General features: G+C 50.6%; 2 protein-coding genes across 6 annotated transcripts in view; one reads left to right on the forward strand and one right to left on the reverse strand.

Annotated features, from left to right (window-relative positions):
• N4BP1 (NEDD4 binding protein 1) overlaps positions 1-6,861 on the reverse strand; it is a 146,501-nt gene extending 139,640 nt beyond the window's left edge. The window contains exon 1 of one of the 2 annotated variants that reach the window (XM_073659679.1): positions 6,740-6,861. In XM_073659679.1, the coding sequence (XP_073515780.1) occupies positions 6,740-6,757 (18 nt within the window). In that variant the 5' untranslated portion in view covers positions 6,758-6,861. The remainder of the gene's footprint in view (positions 1-6,739) is intronic. The other variant, XM_073659681.1, reaches the window with a different exon arrangement.
• AKTIP (AKT interacting protein) lies at positions 6,826-16,451 on the forward strand. Of its 4 annotated transcripts, none has more exons than XM_073659685.1 (10): positions 6,826-7,077; positions 12,041-12,136; positions 12,247-12,449; positions 13,061-13,125; positions 13,290-13,390; positions 13,467-13,555; positions 13,795-13,893; positions 14,743-14,850; positions 15,082-15,142; positions 15,801-16,451. In XM_073659685.1, exons 2-10 carry the CDS (start codon positions 12,092-12,094, stop codon positions 15,906-15,908), a joined length of 879 nt encoding a protein of 292 aa, XP_073515786.1. In that variant the 5' UTR covers positions 6,826-7,077; positions 12,041-12,091; the 3' UTR covers positions 15,909-16,451. The 4 variants fall into 4 exon arrangements, with proteins under 4 accessions (XP_073515786.1, XP_073515785.1, XP_073515787.1 ...); XM_073659684.1 differs by having other exon boundaries at positions 6,827-7,088; positions 12,043-12,136; XM_073659686.1 differs by lacking the exon at positions 6,826-7,077 and adding an exon at positions 7,195-7,304 and having other exon boundaries at positions 12,043-12,136.
• The last annotated feature ends 1,578 nt before the right edge of the window (positions 16,452-18,029 follow it).

Below are 18,029 nucleotides of genomic sequence, written 5' to 3' on the forward strand. Positions count from 1 at the left end.
CAGAGACTCTCGCTTGCTCACCTGGGAGAATACATCTTCCATCTGCCTGCTAGCCTACCTGGAGGTTCAGCCATCACAGGTCGTACCTACCCTTTACCCAGAGACTGCCCCGGTCACTTGCCGTGACCTCCAGCCCGTTCATCCAGAGACTGCCCCGGTCACTTGCCGTGACCTCCAGCCCGTTCTTCCAGAGACTGCCCCGATCACTTGCCGTGACCTCCAGCCCGTTCATCCAGAGACTGCCCCGGTCATTTGCCGTGACCTCCTGCCCGTTCACCCAGAGACTGTCCCGGTCACCTGCTGTGACTGCCTGCCCGTCTTCCCTGGTCGCCACCCGCTCCCTTACAAAGACCGCCCCCTTGTATAGTAGCTCTGAGGTTCCGCCTCCCAGACCCGTTACATACTGGCAGACACACAGACCTCACATCCAGCCTATATTACTGGGAGAGACACACAGATCTCACATCTAGGCTATATTTCTGGCAGAGACACAGACCTCACATCCAGCCTATATTACTGGCAGAGACACAGACCTCACATCCAGCCTATATTACTGGCAGAGACACACAGACCTCACATCTAACCTATATTACTGGGAGAGACACACAGAGCTCACATCCAGCCTATATTACTGGGAGAGACACACAGACCTCACATCTAGCCTATATTACTGGGAGAGACACACAGAGCTCACATCCAGCCTATATTACTGGGAGAGACACACAGATCTCACATCCAGCCTATATTACTGGGAGAGACACAAACACCTCACATCCAGCCTATATTACTGGGAGAGACATACAGACCTCACATCCAGCCTATATTACTGGGAGAGACACACAGACCTCACTTCCAGCCTATATTACTGGCAGAGACACACAGACCTCACATTCAGCCTATATTACTGGGAGAGACACACAGATCTCACATTCAACCTATATTACTGGGAGAGACGCACAGATCTCACATACAGCCTATATTACTGGGAGAGACACACAGATCTCACATCCAGCCTATACTACTAGGAGAGACACACAGACCTCACATGCAGCCTATACTACAGGGAGAGACACACAGACCTCACATCCAGCCTGTATTACTGGGAGAGACACACAGACCTCACATCCAGCCTGTATTACTGGGAGAGACACACAGATCTCACATCTAGCCTATATTACTCGGAGAGACACACAGACCTCACATCCCGTCTATACTAATGGCAGAGACACACAGACCTCACATCCAGCCTGTATTACTGGGAGAGACACACAGACCTCACATCTAGCCTATATTACTCGGAGAGACACACAGACCTCACATCCCGTCTATACTAATGGCAGAGACACACAGACCTCACATCCAGTCTATACTACAGGGAGAGACACACAGACCTCACATCCAGCCTATACTACAGGGAGAGACACACAGACCTCACATCCAGCCTGTATTACTGGGAGAGACACACAGACCTCACATCCAGCCTGTATTACTGGGAGAGACACACAGACCTCACATCCATCCTGTATTACTGGGAGAGACACACAGATCTCACATCTAGCCTATATTACTCGGAGAGACACACAGACCTCACATCCCGTCTATACTAATGGCAGAGACACACAGACCTCACATCCAGCCTGTATTACTGGGAGAGACACACAGACCTCACATCTAGCCTATATTACTCGGAGAGACACACAGACCTCACATCCCGTCTATACTAATGGCAGAGACACACAGACCTCACATCCAGTCTATACTACTGGGAGAGACACACAGACCTCATATCCAGCCTATATTACTGGGAGAGACATACAGACCTCATATCCAGCCTATATTACTGGGAGACACACACACAGACCTCACATCCTGCCTATATTACTAGGAGAGACACACAGACCTCATATCCAGCCAATATTACTGGGAGAGACATACAGACCTCATATCCAGCCTATATTACTGGGAGAGACACACAGACCTCACAGCCAGCCTATATTACTGGGAGAGACAAACAGACCTGACATCCAGCCTATATTACTGGGAGAGACACACAGACCTCACATCCAGCCTATATTACTGGGAGAGACACTCAGACCTCACATCCAGCCTATATTACTGGGGGAGACACACAGACCTCACATCCAGCCTATATTACTGGGAGAGACACACAGACCTCACATCCAGCCTATATTACTGGAAGAGACACACAGGCCTCACATCCAGCCTATATTACTGGGAGAGACACACAGACCTCATATCCAGCCTATATTACTGGGAGAGACATACAGACCTCATATCCAGCCTATATTACTGGGAGACACACACACAGACCTCACATCCTGCCTATATTACTAGGAGAGACACACAGACCTCATATCCAGCCAATATTACTGGGAGAGACATACAGACCTCATATCCAGCCTATATTACTGGGAGAGACACACAGACCTCACATCCAGCCTATATTACTGGGAGAGACAAACAGACCTCACATCCAGCCTATATTACTGGGAGAGACAAACAGACCTCACATCCAGCCTATATTACTGGGAGAGACACACAGACCTCACATCCAGCCTATATTACTGGGAGAGACACTCAGACCTCACATCCAGCCTATATTACTGGGGGAGACACACAGACCTCACATCCAGCCTATATTACTGGGAGAGACACACAGACCTCACATCCAGCCTATATTACTGGAAGAGACACACAGACCTCACATCCAGCCTATATTACTGGGAGAGACATACAGAGCTACGGTATTAATTTGTCTAGTTTCCCGTCCCCCTCCCCCAAATAAATAAATAAAAATTTCCAGAAATCTGCTACCTCTCTTTGTGGACTTTCAGTATTAAAAAACCTGCGGACATGTGAACAGCCCCATAGATTATAACGGCCTCTTGTTTTATCCATCAAAAACACACACATGAAATACAGAAAATCTGATATTCTGCATTAGAAACACAATTGCATTTTTTACCAGCGTTTTGAAAGAAAGCAGTGAAAAAAAACACAAAAAAACGCACGGTTTACAGGCACAGTGGACACTTTGCTTGCACTATTAAAAACAGAGGATTTTGTGCACAAAAAAAGTGCAGCAGAGAAAACGCAGTGTTTACGCTACGTGGGAACACGGCCCTAAAACAGAGCAAAGGGAAAGAAATAAAAATCATCTTTTAATCCGCACCAAATTTTTAAGAATTTCTCTTGAATTTGCCACATCAGCGAAAACACAAAGACAAGATGGAGATGAGCAGCGCTGAGGAGGGAGGACGCCGCGCCGGCTCAACAACACATACTGTGGAAGGTTCCCGTCAGTCTCAAGTAATGGCGCATTTATATTGTTATAATATGAGGAGAGCCCTCGCATCCCTGTATATAAATCCACTTTTTTTTTTTAGCCAAATGGGTGTAATGATCAAGAGTACGCCCACAGAGAAGAATAAAATGACCACACCCACTTGGATAAATAGATTAGATTTTTATAAGGGAAGAGGAGCCTTAGAAATGCAGAGACGACAGGTTTCATTAATCCGCTTTGGATTATGGAGTGCGGATCGAACAAAGCTCACAACGTAGCAAACTCCCGACTAGCACTTCCCACAGCTGAGGGTTTGTGACACCGTGCTCCATCTGTGATGCCACGCTCCCTCTGTGATGCTGCGCTACCCGTGACGCTGCGCTCCCCCTCTAACACCGCACTCCCCGTGACGCCGTGCTCCCCCTGTGACGCTATGCTCCATCTGTGATGCCATGCTCCCCCTGTGACACCGTGCTCCATCTGTGATGCCACGCTTCCCCTGTGACACCGTGCTCCATCTGTGATGCCACGCTTCCCCTGTGACACCGTGCTCCATCTGTGATGCCACGCTCCCCCTGTGACACCGTGCTCCATCTGTGATGCCACGCTCCCCGTGACGCCGTGCTCCCCGTGACGCCGCGCTCCCCCTGTGACGCCGCACTCCCCCTGTGACGCCGTGCTCCCCCTGTGACGCCGTGCTCCCCGTGACGCTGCACTGCCCCTGTGACGCCGTGCTCCCCCTGTGATGCCGCGCTCCCCCTATGACGCTGTGCTCCCCGTGACGCTGAATTCCCCCTGTGATGCCGCATTCCCCCTGTGACGCCGCGCTCCCCGTGACGCTGCGCTCCACCTGTGACGCCGCGCTCCCCCTGTGACGCCGACTCCCCCTGACGCTGCACTCCCCTTGTGATGCCGCGCTCCCCGTGACGCCGCACTCCCCTTTTGACGCCGCGCTCCCCCTGTGACTCCATGCTCCCCCTGTGACTCCGTGCTCCCCCTGTGACGCCGTGCTCCCCCTGTGATGCCGTGCTCCCCCTGTGATGCCGTGCTCCCCCTGTGATGCCGTGCTCCCCCTGTGACGCCGTGCTCCCCGTGACGCCGTGCTCCCGCTGTGACGCCGTGCTCCTCATGTGACGCCGTGCTCACGCTGTGACGCCATGCTCCCCCTGTAACACCGTGCTCCCCTCTGTGACGCCGTGCTCCCCCTGTAATACCGTGCTCCCCCCTGTGACGCTGTGCTCATGTGACGCCGCGCTCCCACTGTGACTCCGTGCTCCCCGTGACTCCGTGCTCCCCCTGTGACTCCGTGCTCCCCCTGTGACGCCGTGCTCCCGCTGTGACGCCGTGCTCCCCCTGTGACGCCGTACTCCCCCCTGTGACGCCGTGCTCCTCATGTGATGCCGTGCTGTGACGCGATGCTCCCGCTGTTACGCCGTGCTCCCGCTGTGACGCTGTGCTCCCGCTGTGACGACATGCTCCCCGTGACGCCGCGCTCCTCCTGCGACGCCGTGCTCCCCCTGTGACTCTGTGCTCCCGCTGTGACGCCGTGTTCCCCCTGTGATGCAATGCTCCCCCTGTGACGCCGCGCTCCCCCTTTGACGCCGTGCTCCCTGTGACTCTGCACTCCCCCTCTGACGCTGCGCTCCCGCTGTGACGCCGTGCTCCCGCTGTGATCCCCCTATGACGCCGTGCTCCCTGTGACTCTGCGCTCCCCCTGTGACGCCGTGCTCATGTGACGCCGTGCTCCCGCTGTGACGCCATGCTCCCCCCTGTGACGCTGTGCTCCCGCTATGACATGCTCCCCCTGTGACGCCGTGCTCCCCGTGACGCCGTGCTCCCCGTGACGCCGTGCTCCCCCTGTGACGCCGTGCTCCCGCTGTGACGACATGCTCCCCCCTGTGATGCTGTGCTCCCCCTGTGACGCCGTGCTCCCCCTGACTCTGTGCTCCCCCTGTGACGCCGTGCTCCTCATGTGACGCCGTGCTCCCGCTGTGACAATGTGCTCCCGCTGTGATGCTGTGCTCCCCCTGTGACGCCGTGCTCCCCGTGACTCTGCACTCCCCCTGTGACGCTGTGGTCCCCGTGACTCTGCACTCCCCCTGTGACGCCGTGCTGCCCCCGTGACTCTGCGCTCCCCGTGACTCTGCGCTCCCCGTGACTCTGCGCTCCCCCTGTGACGCCGTGCTCCTCATGTGACGCCGTGCTCCTGCTGTGACGCCGTGCTCCTGCTGTGACGCTGTGCTCCTGCTGTGACGCTGTGCTCCCGCTGTGATGCTGTGCTCCCCCTGTGACGCCGTGCTCCCCGTGACTCTGCACTCCCCCTGTGACGCTGCGCTCCCCCTGTGACGCTGAGGTCCCCGTGACTCTGCACTCCCCCTGTGACGCTGCGCTCCCCCTGTGACGCTGTGCTCCCCGTGACTCTGCACTCCCCCTGTGACGCCGTGCTCATGTGACGCCGTACTCCCGCTGTGATGACATGCTCCCCCTGTGACGCCGTGCACCCTGTGACGCTGCGCTCCCCCTGTGACGCTGCGCTCCCCCTGTGACGCTGCGCTCCCCCTGTGACGCTGTGGTCCCCGTGACTCTGCACTCCCCCTGTGACGCTGTGCTCCCCGTGAATCTGCACTCCCCATGTGACGCCGTGCTCCCGCTGTGATGACATGCTCCCCCTGTGACGCTGTGCACCCCGTGATGCCGCGCTCCTCATGTGACGCCGTGCTCCCCATGTGACGCCATGCTCCCGCTGTGACGCCGTGCTCCCGCTGTGACGCAGACTTTAGCAATTCTTTGCTAAAAAATGCATAAAAAGGGGGAGAACGGATAAAAACACTGCAATAATCAATGAATGGAATCAATGGCGCTATATAAATAATAATAATCAGAGCCGATCGCTATGGTGTCATCACTGAGCTCCATGGTGATGTCTAGTAGACGGCATGAGCCCAGTGATTGGCTGCAGCGGTCACACGCTGTAGTTGTGATGTCACAAAGGCCGACGCTGCGGCAGAGAGGTGGTGCTGGAGCGGGGGGCGGTGAGTAGAGACGAGTTCATTATTTCTATAGAGCAAGCACTAAAAGCTGGAATAATGGACAGCCCCTTTAATAAGGAGTTGTGTAAAGGGGTGTGGTGTGGATTAAAGGGGTGTGGCTCAGAGGAGCATAACAGCTGATGCTATTTAACCACTTATACGCCGAGTCAATCTCTGACAACATTTAACCCAGTGGGGCGCCCGTTTCTGACGCCTATTGGGCCTCATGTTATCAGGTTGCCATGGCAGCCCCATCGCCGCCATCTTGGTGCTCCTGTAGAGCCCAGCCATGGGCAGCCCCGTGATATATACTGTATACTACAACACTGACGTGGGAACTAAGACATAACGTGAAAAGTGACAATGTCTGCGCCACTTAAGTGATCGTTCGCGCCGCGCTTACCCTGCAGCTGTCAATCATCCGTGGCCCCGCCCAATGTAAAGCTGTTAAGTCCCGCCTCCGCCCACGTAACGGTGATTGACCAGGAACTGAGTGTGGCCACGCCCACTAACACCTTCCCCGCAGACAGACGCCTCTGCTGTCCAATCAGCAGGCGCCACTGTCGCCATGGTTGCTGGCGGGGAGGATATCCGTTGCTAGGGGCGGAAGCGGCTGGCGGTGTTGATAGTGGAGCGGCGGTGGCGGCCGGGATGACGCGCTGCGGAACGAGATAAAGCGGCGGTGGAGGGATCAGCGGAGGAAAGCAGCGAGACGGAGGCGGCAGTGTGACGGCGGACATGAGATAGCGGAGGTAGGGCGGTGTGTGCGGCCGGAGCCCCCCGAGCACAGGCCGAGACCTGCGCCGCTCCCCTGTCTGGCACGGCTGTCATCAGCTGACCAATCACCGGGCTTGTCCCGCCCCCTGGTGGTGCGGCGGCTCCAATCACCGGGGGAGCTGAGTGTGATTGACAGGAAGGAGGCTGAGTGTCCCAGAGAGCAGGTCGTGCCTTATATAACAGCGGAGATGGTAGAAAATCTATATACTGTGTGTGCAATGTGTGTGTGTGTGTGTGTGTGTGTGTGTGTGTGTGTGTGTATATATATATATATATATATATATATATATGTATGTAGTGTGTATAATATATACAGGGGGTGTGAGGGGATATACTGTGTACAGGGTGTGTGTAAAATATATATATATGGTGTTTAGTGTGTGTGTATAATGTGTACAAGGGGTGTGGGGGTATATACTGTGTATAGGGTGTGTATGTAATGTATACTATGTGTGTAATGTATACAGGGGGTGTGAGGGGATATACTGTATGCGTAATGTACAGTGCTGGCCAAAAGTATTGGCACCCCTGCAATTCTGTCAGATAATACTCAGTTTCTTCCTGATAATGATTGCAATCACAAATTCTTTGTATTATTCTCTTCATGTAATTTGTCTTCAATGAAAAAAACACAAAGAATTGTCCTAAAGCCAAATTGGATATAATTCCACATCAAACCTAAAAAAGGGGGTGGACAAAAGTATTGGCACTGTTTGAAAAATCATGTGATGCTTCTGTAATTGGTGTAATTAACAGCACCTGTAACTTACCTGTGGCTCCTAACAGGTGTTGGCAATAACTAAATCACACTTGCAGCCAGTTAACATGGATTAAAGTTGACTCAACCTCTGTCCTGTGTCCTTGTGTGTACCACATTGAGCATGGAGAAAAGAAAGAAGACCAAAGAACTGTCTGAGGACTTGAGAAACCAAATTGTGAGGAAGCATGAGCAATCTCAAGGCTACAAGTCCATCTCCAAAGACCTGAATGTTCCTGTGTCTTCCGTGCGCAGTGTCATCAAGAAGTGTAAAGCCCATGGCACTGTGGCTAACCTCCCTAGATGTGGACGGAAAAGAAAAATTGACGAGAGACTTCAACGCAAGATTGTGTGGATGGTGGATAAAGAACCTCGACTAACATCCAAACAAGTTCAAGCTGCCCTGCAGTCCGAGGGTACAACAGTGTCAACCCGTACTATCCGTCGGCATCTGAATGAAAAGGGACTGTATGGTAGGATACCCAGGAAGACCCCACTTCTTACCCCGAGACATAAAAAAGCCAGGCTGGAGTTTGCCAAAACTTACCTGAGAAAGCCTAAAACGTTTTGGAAGAATGTTCTCTGGTCAGATGAGACAAAAGTAGATGGGAAAAAGCATCAACATAGAGTGTACAGGAAAAAAAAGAGGCATTCAAAGAAAAGAACACGGTCCCTACAGTCAAACATGGCGGAGGTTCCCTGATGTTTTGGGGTTGCTTTGCTGCCTCTGCCACTGGACTGCTTGACCGTGTGCATGGCATTATGAAGTCTGAAGACTACCAACAAATTTTGCAGCATAATGTAGGGTCCAGTGTGAGAAAGCTGGGTCTCCCTCAGAGGTCATGGGTCTTCCAGCAGGACAATGACCCAAAACACACTTCCAAAAGCACTATAAAATGGTCTGAGAGAAAGCACTGGAGACTTCTAAGGTGGCCAGCAATGAGTCCAGACCTGAATCCCATAGAACACCTGTGGAGAGATCTCAAAATGGCAGTTTGGAGAAGGCACCCTTCAAATATCAGGGACCTGGAGCAGTTTGCCAAAGAAGAATGGTCTACAATTCCAGCAGAGCATTGTAAGAAACTCATTGATGGTTACCGGAAGCGGTTGTTCGCAGTTATTTTGGCTAAAGGTTGTGCAACCAAGTATTAGGCTGAGGGTGCCAATACTTTTGTCTGGCCCATTTTTGGAGTTTTGTGTGAAATGATCAATGATTTGATTTTTGCTTCATTCTCTTTTGTGTTTTTTCCTTGCAAGCGAATTAAATGAAGATAATAAGACCAAAGAATTTGTGATTGCAATAATTTTCAGGAAGAAACTGAGTATTATCTGACAGAATTGCAGGGGTGCCAATACTTTTGGCCAGCACTGTATATACTGTGTGTGATGTATACAGGGGGTGTGGGGGTATATGCTGTGTGTATGTAATGTATAATATATACAGTGTGAGGGCTTATAAAATGTATACAGGGGGTGTGAAGGTATGCTGTGTGTATATATTGTGTACAGGGTGTGTGTGAGGGTATATACTTTGTGTATGTAATGTATAGTATATAATGTGTATATACTATGGATATAATGTACACAGGGTGTGTGAAGGTATACTGTGCATGTACCATATATACTATGTGTATAATGTATATAATTTCTCGCACCCCGATGGTCTGATGTGCCCGGACCTCTGTACGTTGCGCTGCTCTCCCCTGTGTTGTCAGGAGATGAGCGGCTGTCACTGTCCTGTGCCGCTTCTCTCCTATGAGATACAACCTTTGGCCACTTGTTCCTTCCCTGTATAACGTGGGGTTGTTGCTGGGGGTCTGCCCTCTGGGACCCCCGATGCTGAGTATTGGGGGTTCTCGGCCTCCTGCTGTGTTGCGGATTTGCAGCAGTTTCCATGCAGTCCACACTGATCTGTGCAATCGGATCTGACAGAGATCTGTCTCCTCTGCCAGATAACCTATCTCATACAGATGACCCGCGTTCATTAACCCTGTGTGTGTATAGAGCGGAGCCCATCACCCGGACAGACTTGGCTGATGGGGACTCTCTGGGAATGAGACCTGGAGCAATATGGTGACCACTCCGGGGTCCGCCGTCTGATTGTGGTGGTCTATACTTGTCCTTTAAGAACCAACGCGTTTCTGGAGCGCACAGCATGTGATGCTGAGGTCACTGAGAGCTCCAGAAACGCGCTGATCGTATCTACGGACTAATGATAAATGTGGAGGTGGAGGTGTGCTCATCATGATGATCTTCCATTGTTGCACGTCGCCCCCCACAGGCAGAGCGGAGACTGCAATGCATTCTGTACAGAGATGACGCGCTGCAGATTTTAAAGTCAATTCATTTGCTGGCAAACTACCGGCAATGCGTAGACGACTTTTTTTTTTTTATAAAGTTTCCTTACCTTTGCCGGGACTGTATTATATTGTATATATTCTGCAGACAAATCTGGCACCAAATCAAGTGCCGAGTGTGAATTCAGCCCAAACATCTTCTAGTCCTATATATTAGAGAGTTACAGAACTTTATATTATGCTCTGTACGGATTTTATTGCACCGTTCACACTGTGATGAGTGTAGCTCTTGCTGTAAAAAAAACTAATAAAAAAAAAAACTATAAAGATCTGTCTGCAAAAGGGGGAGGAAAACGTGAAAAACCGCTGCGTAAATGCTAAAGAAAAGCTGTAGAGAAGGAGACGGTGACGTCACCGGGAGCCGTGTAACCCGACCAGTCCGTCAGAGCAGGAGAGAGTCTGCCGAATTAATTACTGCTGCAAAAAGTGACTTCACTTTACTGCAGCGTCTGACACAAGCTGTCCCGTGAAGTGATAGGCGTGGGCTTGGCTGCCAGGTCTCCGATGAAGGTGCGAGGGGACGCAGGTGGGGGGGCTCTGAGGACTGATCAGTTTTGGGGGGGCTCTGCCTGCACGGCTGTCGCTCTGCTGGGGGGGCTCGCTGTCATCGGGGGGGGCTCCTTTAGACTTTGCTCTGGATATTGCCGCATGTGATGTTCTCAGCTTTGCAGATGTTTCCTGTCTTCAGATTTGCGACATTGCTGCATTCCTGAGCAGATGACAGAGGATACACCCGGGGGCTCGTCACACTGCTGCACTACATGCTGCTCCCACTGCGGCCCTAAATAGATGGCTGGAGTGACCCCGGAAATGCCAGTCCTCGGACCCTCCTCTCCTGTAAATCCGGGAAAGCTGGGTGACAACCAGTAATGCCACCGCTGCATGCCCAAGGGTTGTCGCCCAGCTTTCCCAGGAGTTGTGCCCAATGGCGCCGCACCCTGTATATTCCCCCTCCCTCCTTGTCTGATATTTTTACTGCGGAGCACAGCTGGGGTGCAGCTCCCACATGGGGGTCCCCCAGATACTCCCGATGTGGTCGACTGTACAACGATCCTTCGTGGCAACTGCACAGTAAGAGTAGCCTGCCGATCAGGAGGCCAGGAAAGCTGGGTGACTATACCACTGAGGCCGTCCTGCTGAAGAGCGGCGCAGGGTCTTCTACTTATTTCCGTTCTGGGGAAACACGTTGTAACCTTTGTCCTCATATTACTGCCTTCCCTCCTGCTACAATGATGGGTGTGATAGTGCGTGCTCCAAAGATGACTGTCACTGAGGAATTGGGTGGTGTCTATGTAACTACCGCTCCCAGCATGCCCCGACATCACACTCTGCCGCGTAACTACCGCTCCCAGCATGCCCCGACATCACACTCTGCCGCGTAACTACCGCTCCCAGCATGCCCCGACATCACACTCTGCCGTGTAACTACCGCTCCCAGCATGCTGATGACGTTGGTGCTTGTAGTTGCTGTGTATATTGCCACCTCGATCAGTGATGGGCACCATGCGGGGGGGCAGGCCCTCTGTAAGGACCACCGATGGCTGTAGACCATGAAGCCCCCTCTCTGAACAGCATCTTTGGCTTTCCTGGGGTTAATGGTGACTGTGGACGGCTCGACTGTGCGTCCCCCCGGCCCGGCACGCCATGAGCTCACACTCCGCTGCTCGGGATAATGCCTCCATTGTGCAGCGCTGCCGCAGTGTAACAAGGGGGACGCGTCCCCGATGGTCTGTGACCAGCGTCATTGATGCCCTCCATTATGGCCGCCGTTCCCTGCGCCGTCGCCTTCAGTATTTCTCTGCGCTTGTATTGCAGAGGCCGAGGTTGAGCGTCAGAACGGAGACGTGCTTCACCCGGAGGTGAGATGATGAACCCATTCTGGAACATGTCCTCCGCGTCTGTACGAAAGGTAAGAAGCAAGAGCTGAAAACTGCGCCAGCTCCAGATCACAGGAGGGCACCTATCACAATGGACAGGTGCCACCACTGCCAGCAGATAATGATTCTTCTCTCTCTGCAGAAACCAGACGAGGAGAAGGTATCGGGCGACCAGAAAATCAGCCCCCCACGGGCCTCCTCCACCAAGAAACAGCTGCCTTCTATACCGAAGAACGCTGTCCCCTTCACCAAACCCATCTCCCCGGCCCCCGCTGCACCGTCCACCAATGGCACCCATGCGTCCTACGGCCCCTTCTATCTGGAGTACTCCCTCCTGGCAGAGTTGTACGTATCCCCCCTCACGGTGCTGCCATAATGCGATGGGTAAATGCAGATTATAGGATGGACACTGGCCGATCCGTGATCTTTAAGCAGAGCGGCCATGGTGCAATCCATAACGATGGTCTCCAGAGCTGCTGCAAAATTGGGGGCAGATGGGTTAACACTTGCAGGTCTGCAGCCACCATGGGATGTGACCCACTGTGGGGTAATCGGCGAGTGCATTTGGATTTGTCATAGAGAGAATCTGCAGCATAGACTGGAGCTGCAGACTTTATATCTGCACCACATGTCGCTCTCCGCCCTAAGAGTGGATTCACACGTGGCAGACGTGTCACAGATGTTCCCATTAATCTGCACAGGACTGGTTTTGCAGCAAGTGCACAGATTTCTGACAAACTGTGGAACAATCACAGAAAATTCTGCAACAAATCTGCCATGTGGGAATATACGGACCTGCTGTCACAGGCTAGAAAAACAAGTTGGACGCCTTGTAAATATCCTGGAGCTCCCCCCGATTCTGCCACTTTGCAAAACTGAAAAGAGCAGCAGAATCAGGAGCTCAGGATTTTTTCAAGGTGTCTAACTCTTCTTTTTTTTTTTCCTAACTTTTGCAGTACGCTGGTGGTGAAGCAGAAGCTCCCGGGGGTCTACGTGCAGCCATCGTATCGCTCTGCTCTAAGTAAGATATTACGCTCTTATATATGGCAGATTATGCCGCTAGTACACCAGTCATGTAACCGATCGGTCACATTGGCCCACCTGGAAAATCACCAGGGCAGAAATGTCTATGAACATCTCGTCTTATTATCTCTTTTCACCATGTCCACCCTTTCCTCTTCGCAGTGTGGTTCGGGGTGATCTTCATACGGCACGGCCTGTACCAGGACGGTGTATTTAAGTTCACAGTGTACATCCCTGACAACTATCCTGACGGAGAGTGTCCGGTGAGTGATGGCGCCGGTGGGTATGTGGCACGTGGACGTGTCGCCCGTGTCGCTGACTCTTTGTTCTCTATCTCAGCGCCTTGTCTTTGACATCCCCGTCTTCCACCCTCTCGTGGATCCCATCTCTGGCGAACTGGATGTGAGAAGAGCGTTTGCAAGGTGGAGGTGAGCTTAGTCTCCTTTATGGCTGTGGGCGCCTGTTTTACTTGTTCCCCCGATGTGCCGCAGTCGCTAGTTTAGGCACAGAACATGGACACGTTATTTATGGAGCTGTTCACATGTCGAAAAAAAAGCCTGAGATGTCTCCATTAGGTTTTGCATATGGTAAAAATTGATCGAAAAAAAAGTTAATAAACTTTTTTTTTTTTTTTGCGTCCATCGATCTGGATTTTCTTGTTTTTCAGGAGAAATCACAACCACATATGGCAGGTGCTCATGTACGCCAGGCGGATCTTTTACAAGATAGACACAACCAGCCCCCTGAACCCAGAAGCTGCGGTGCTGTGAGTAGGACTCTGTGCTTAATGTGTTTTAATAGATGAAATACGGGACTGGTAAGACCACCACTGGTCACCAGACTCCTTCTCTATGGGACGGCCGGAGGTGGCTGAGCGCAGCCCTCGTCTATACCCGGCAGTCCGATAGAGACTGAGCACGTGATCGGCACCATGCACCGTTCTGGTGCTCGATTATAACCATTACCACCTATCCCCCTCCTTTTAACCCCTTAATGACTAATGGCGTACATTTACCCACAGCTGTTAAATCCCGCTGTCAATCACTGACAGCGGCATTTAACACACGCCGGCCGGAAGCGTGTCACAATCCCGCCCTGTCATGTGATCGCGGGGCGCCCAATGGGTTGTCATGACAGTTAGGGGTATGCTGATGACCCCCGTGCCTGTAATTACGATATTCCTGTGAATGCTGGCTTGTGGCCGGAGATCATGATTTTTGTTACACACAGCAGGGCTGAAGCACTGCTATGTATAGTACAGCCGATTGGATGATCGTACCTTCAGGTCCCCTAAAGGGGACTATTGAATAAAGTTAAAAAAAAAAAAAAAAAAAAAAAAAAAAAAAAACACAATTGTGGAATTGCATTTTTTTTTTTTTTTTTTCTGCTACATTTGGAATTGTTTCCCCGTTTTCCAGTGCACTTCATAGTAAAATTAATGACTCAAAAGTCCAAAAGGAAGCCTTCATACGGCCATATTGACGGACAAATAAAAAAAAAGTTATAGCTCTTGGAAGAAGTGGAGAATTGTGCAGGGGTGAAGGGGTTAAGCGCTTTGTGCATCTGTGATCTTGGAAAAATTAATTTGTGGTAATCAAAGTTTTTTTTTTTCTAGATACGAAAAAGACGTTCAGCTGTTTAAGAGCAAAGTGGTGGACAGTGTTAAACTATGCAACAGCCACTTATTCGACCTGCCGAAAATAGAAGATCCCTATGCAATTACGTGAGTGACCTGATGACTCCTCCTGGGGCGTCCACACACAATAAATGATGTCCATACGATCAGCCCGCCATTCACCAGCCTGACCCTCCATAGTCATGCACGCTCAGATTGGCTGATCGTCCATCCATCCATATCCTCTTCCACCGTCTGTTTCAAGAAGGTTGAGCGCTGGTGCGTTTTATACAGTCCACATCTGATTTTATTTATTTTTCCTCCTTTTTTTTTTTATAGGTTTTCGCCCTGGAATCCTGCACTACATGATGAAGCCAGAGAGAAAATGTTGGCACAAAAAGTACGAATACAATACTAGTGGTAACGCAGCCGCACCTGTCCCTTTTATTTCTACAGTGTTCTGGATTATTAGGGGCGATTTACACGTCATGTCAGTGTTCAGACCTGACACTCCAGGTCCATTTACAAAGGCAGAAACATAGCGCCCATCCACTTAATTGATTGAAGACATTTGCAGTCCTCAAAGGGTTAAATACACCTGCAGGTATGTGTCCTGCACATGAGCGCTGCAGCCATCACTGGCGAGGCCTTCACCTATGCCATCAGGCCGCTGAGGACAGTGATCGGCTGCAGCGGTCATATGCAAAAGATCAAGTACGGGTGTATAAATCGGTTGCTGATGGTTCACCGTGGCACCTGGGGGGCCGGCTAACGTCTCCTTGTCGCTGCCATCTATGGCCTATTAAGATAAGGCTGTGGGCATCACAGGAGAGGACGTCATGTTCCCTGTATACTGCGAAATTGTGTGTGTATGTGTGTGTGTAAATCTGGTTATCGTGTCAGCAATCCACACTAGTAAAATATAAAGTTTTCTTTATTGGTCGTGCAGATACTGAATATTGGGGTGATCTGAACACGACCCTTAGGGGGCCATTTCCTTCTGGTATCGGTGGTTCAGCTGCGTTTTTCTGTTTTTGTGTCTTTTTTTTTCCACTTAGAGGAAATCTGAGGAGCAGAATAAAAGCCTCCACGCGACCGGTCTGTCCTGGGTGAAGCCCGGATCTGTGCTGCCGTTCAGTAAAGAGGAGACTGTTTTGCAGACCTAGCGCTGACGGCGCAGGAACCAGCGGACTCGGATTATTAATGATGGCGGTGACTGTGCGGAAGAACCCGGGGAGGGACGGCGCGGCACAACCCGGGGAGGGACGGCGCTCGCTCTCCTCCATAAAGATCAGGCTTTCAATTTTACCTTGTGGATTTGGATTTTAACCCTTATCTGGAACCGACGCGTTTTTTATTTTATTTCTAGTTTTTATTTTATTTATGTTTCTTTATCTAAAGCTGCAGGAGCAGCTGAGGGTCTGCAGTTATTTTGCAGGGGGGGGGGTCCTCCCCGTCCCCAGGGATCGCATGCACGCTGCAGCTTTTATCTGCAGAGCTTTTGGCAATTAGCGAGAGGTTTCCCCTCCTTTTATTGGCTTGGATTGGACTTTGGGTCTCGGCGTCTGGAAGATTTATAAAGGGGCTTGATAAACTCTACACTACGTATAGCAGAAGTCTGTAGTACAACAGTTTTAATAATGCCTTTTCTTTTGTTGTGTACATACAGTTAGAATATTAAAATTGTAAATACGTGTTTGATAACGCCACATCTAGCACTTTTTTTTTTTTTTTTTTTTTAGGGTGGGGGGGGGGGTTGCGGATCAGAAAACAGTCTCGGTGGTCCCGGGTCCTGCGCAGACTGGAGGAGGACATGTTTGCAAGTGGAACCAGCCGGGCTTTTTTTTTTTGGGGGTGGGGGGCTGCGCCCACAATATGGCCGCTCCCGGCATGCAGCGGATCTCGCTACGCTTCATTGGTGGTGGCGTCACACAAGCGCACATCAGTCCTGGTGATAATAATCTATCATTTGCAGAAATGGGGGGGAAATATATATATATTTTTTTGGTGGGGTTAATTTTGTTTTTGTTCTTTCAATAAACGGATGCATTTGCTGCCATCGCTGCTCATACAGAAACTGTGTTTTTGCTCGTGACTGTGATAGGAAGGGGTTAATATCCAATAACGTTCTTGCTTTTGTTTTTCCCGGTGGGACGGTATTTAAAGGAGCGGAGGCGAGGGAACGTAAACTCTGATTGTAATCTACGGACATTTTACTACTAAACCTAAATCGCTGAGGGGGAGGGGAGGTTCGCAGTTAGACGGATGTAGACGCCGTACTGTTGCTTAATAATAATAATGCATATATGAAAAATGGGGTAACATTACAATAGGTCTGCATTAAAAATAAAAAAAAAAAAAAAATTAATGTCCTATTGTTTTGCTTCTACAGCTCCTGCGCAGAACGATGTGTCTCCATGGTAACAGACAATCGCTGCGTCGTCTGATCCTGTAGGCTTCGACCGTATGCAATAAGTTAGCCGGGAACTTTTAGAATAAAGTGCAACTGGCAGGATCTGACTACAGGAGGTTTGTTGTCTGTTGCCGTGGCGATACATTGCTCTGCATGGGAGTTTACAGAAAAAAAACAGGACCTTTTATTATTTATTTATTTTTTTAATCAAGTCTGGCTGCACAGGTAATTAATTTTTATTTTAAATTCACGGTGATGGTGCAAATCGACCCTGGTCGAGCGGCTGCAATTTCCTGACCCTGTTTTGGGTAATTGTTCTCTTTTGCTGCAGCTTCGAGGGCTCAGTCCGTACCCCCTATCCCCCGACTCCTGACCACTCACATCGCTGATCAGCTGAATTTAGCAATTCTCCGATTTTGTAACTGCAAACGTCAAAGCTCGTGTAGCGGATAGGGTTAATTATTGGACATAAATGTAATTTGCATAGATCTGATAATGGATTAATTACTCTTAGTGCTACAGTTAAGTCTGCAGATCTGTGCTCTGTATATTGGGGGAGCGGCGGCTCCTTATAAAGAGCCTCGTATGGGACCTTTTTAATATAGGAGCGAGTACTCTTCAGCCTCGTATGTCGCCAGGGCCACACGCTGCTGTCTGCTTTCCCCCATCACAGGGCTGGGACCCCCGCTCCTATATCTGTAATCTGGATATGGAGTGGGGATCTGTGCACTTCACTTCTATTTTGCAAAAAAAAAAATAGGATTATAAAGCATTAAAATTACATTTCCAGATTAAAAATGTAAAGTTTAGTTTATTCTTTAACCTTCTGTATCACATGATCGAGCGGCGGTCCCCGTCCCCATAGTGCTGACAG

Source organism: Phyllobates terribilis, unplaced genomic scaffold (genome assembly GCF_046119375.1).
Source record: "Phyllobates terribilis strain yellow unplaced genomic scaffold, ASM4611937v1 Scaffold_14__1_contigs__length_39327217, whole genome shotgun sequence".
Taxonomy (NCBI): Eukaryota; Metazoa; Chordata; class Amphibia; order Anura; family Dendrobatidae; genus Phyllobates; species Phyllobates terribilis.

Bases quoted from the DNA above. Each gene is read 5' to 3' on its own strand.
- AKTIP (XM_073659685.1), top strand. From the start codon at position 12,092: ATGATGAACCCATTCTGGAACATGTCCTCCGCGTCTGTACGAAAG. The intron at 13,126-13,289 runs GTAAGATATTAC...TCCTCTTCGCAG, and splicing joins ATCGTATCGCTCTGCTCTAA to TGTGGTTCGGGGTGATCTTC. The intron at 15,143-15,800 runs GTACGAATACAA...TTTTCCACTTAG, and splicing joins AGAAAATGTTGGCACAAAAA to AGGAAATCTGAGGAGCAGAA.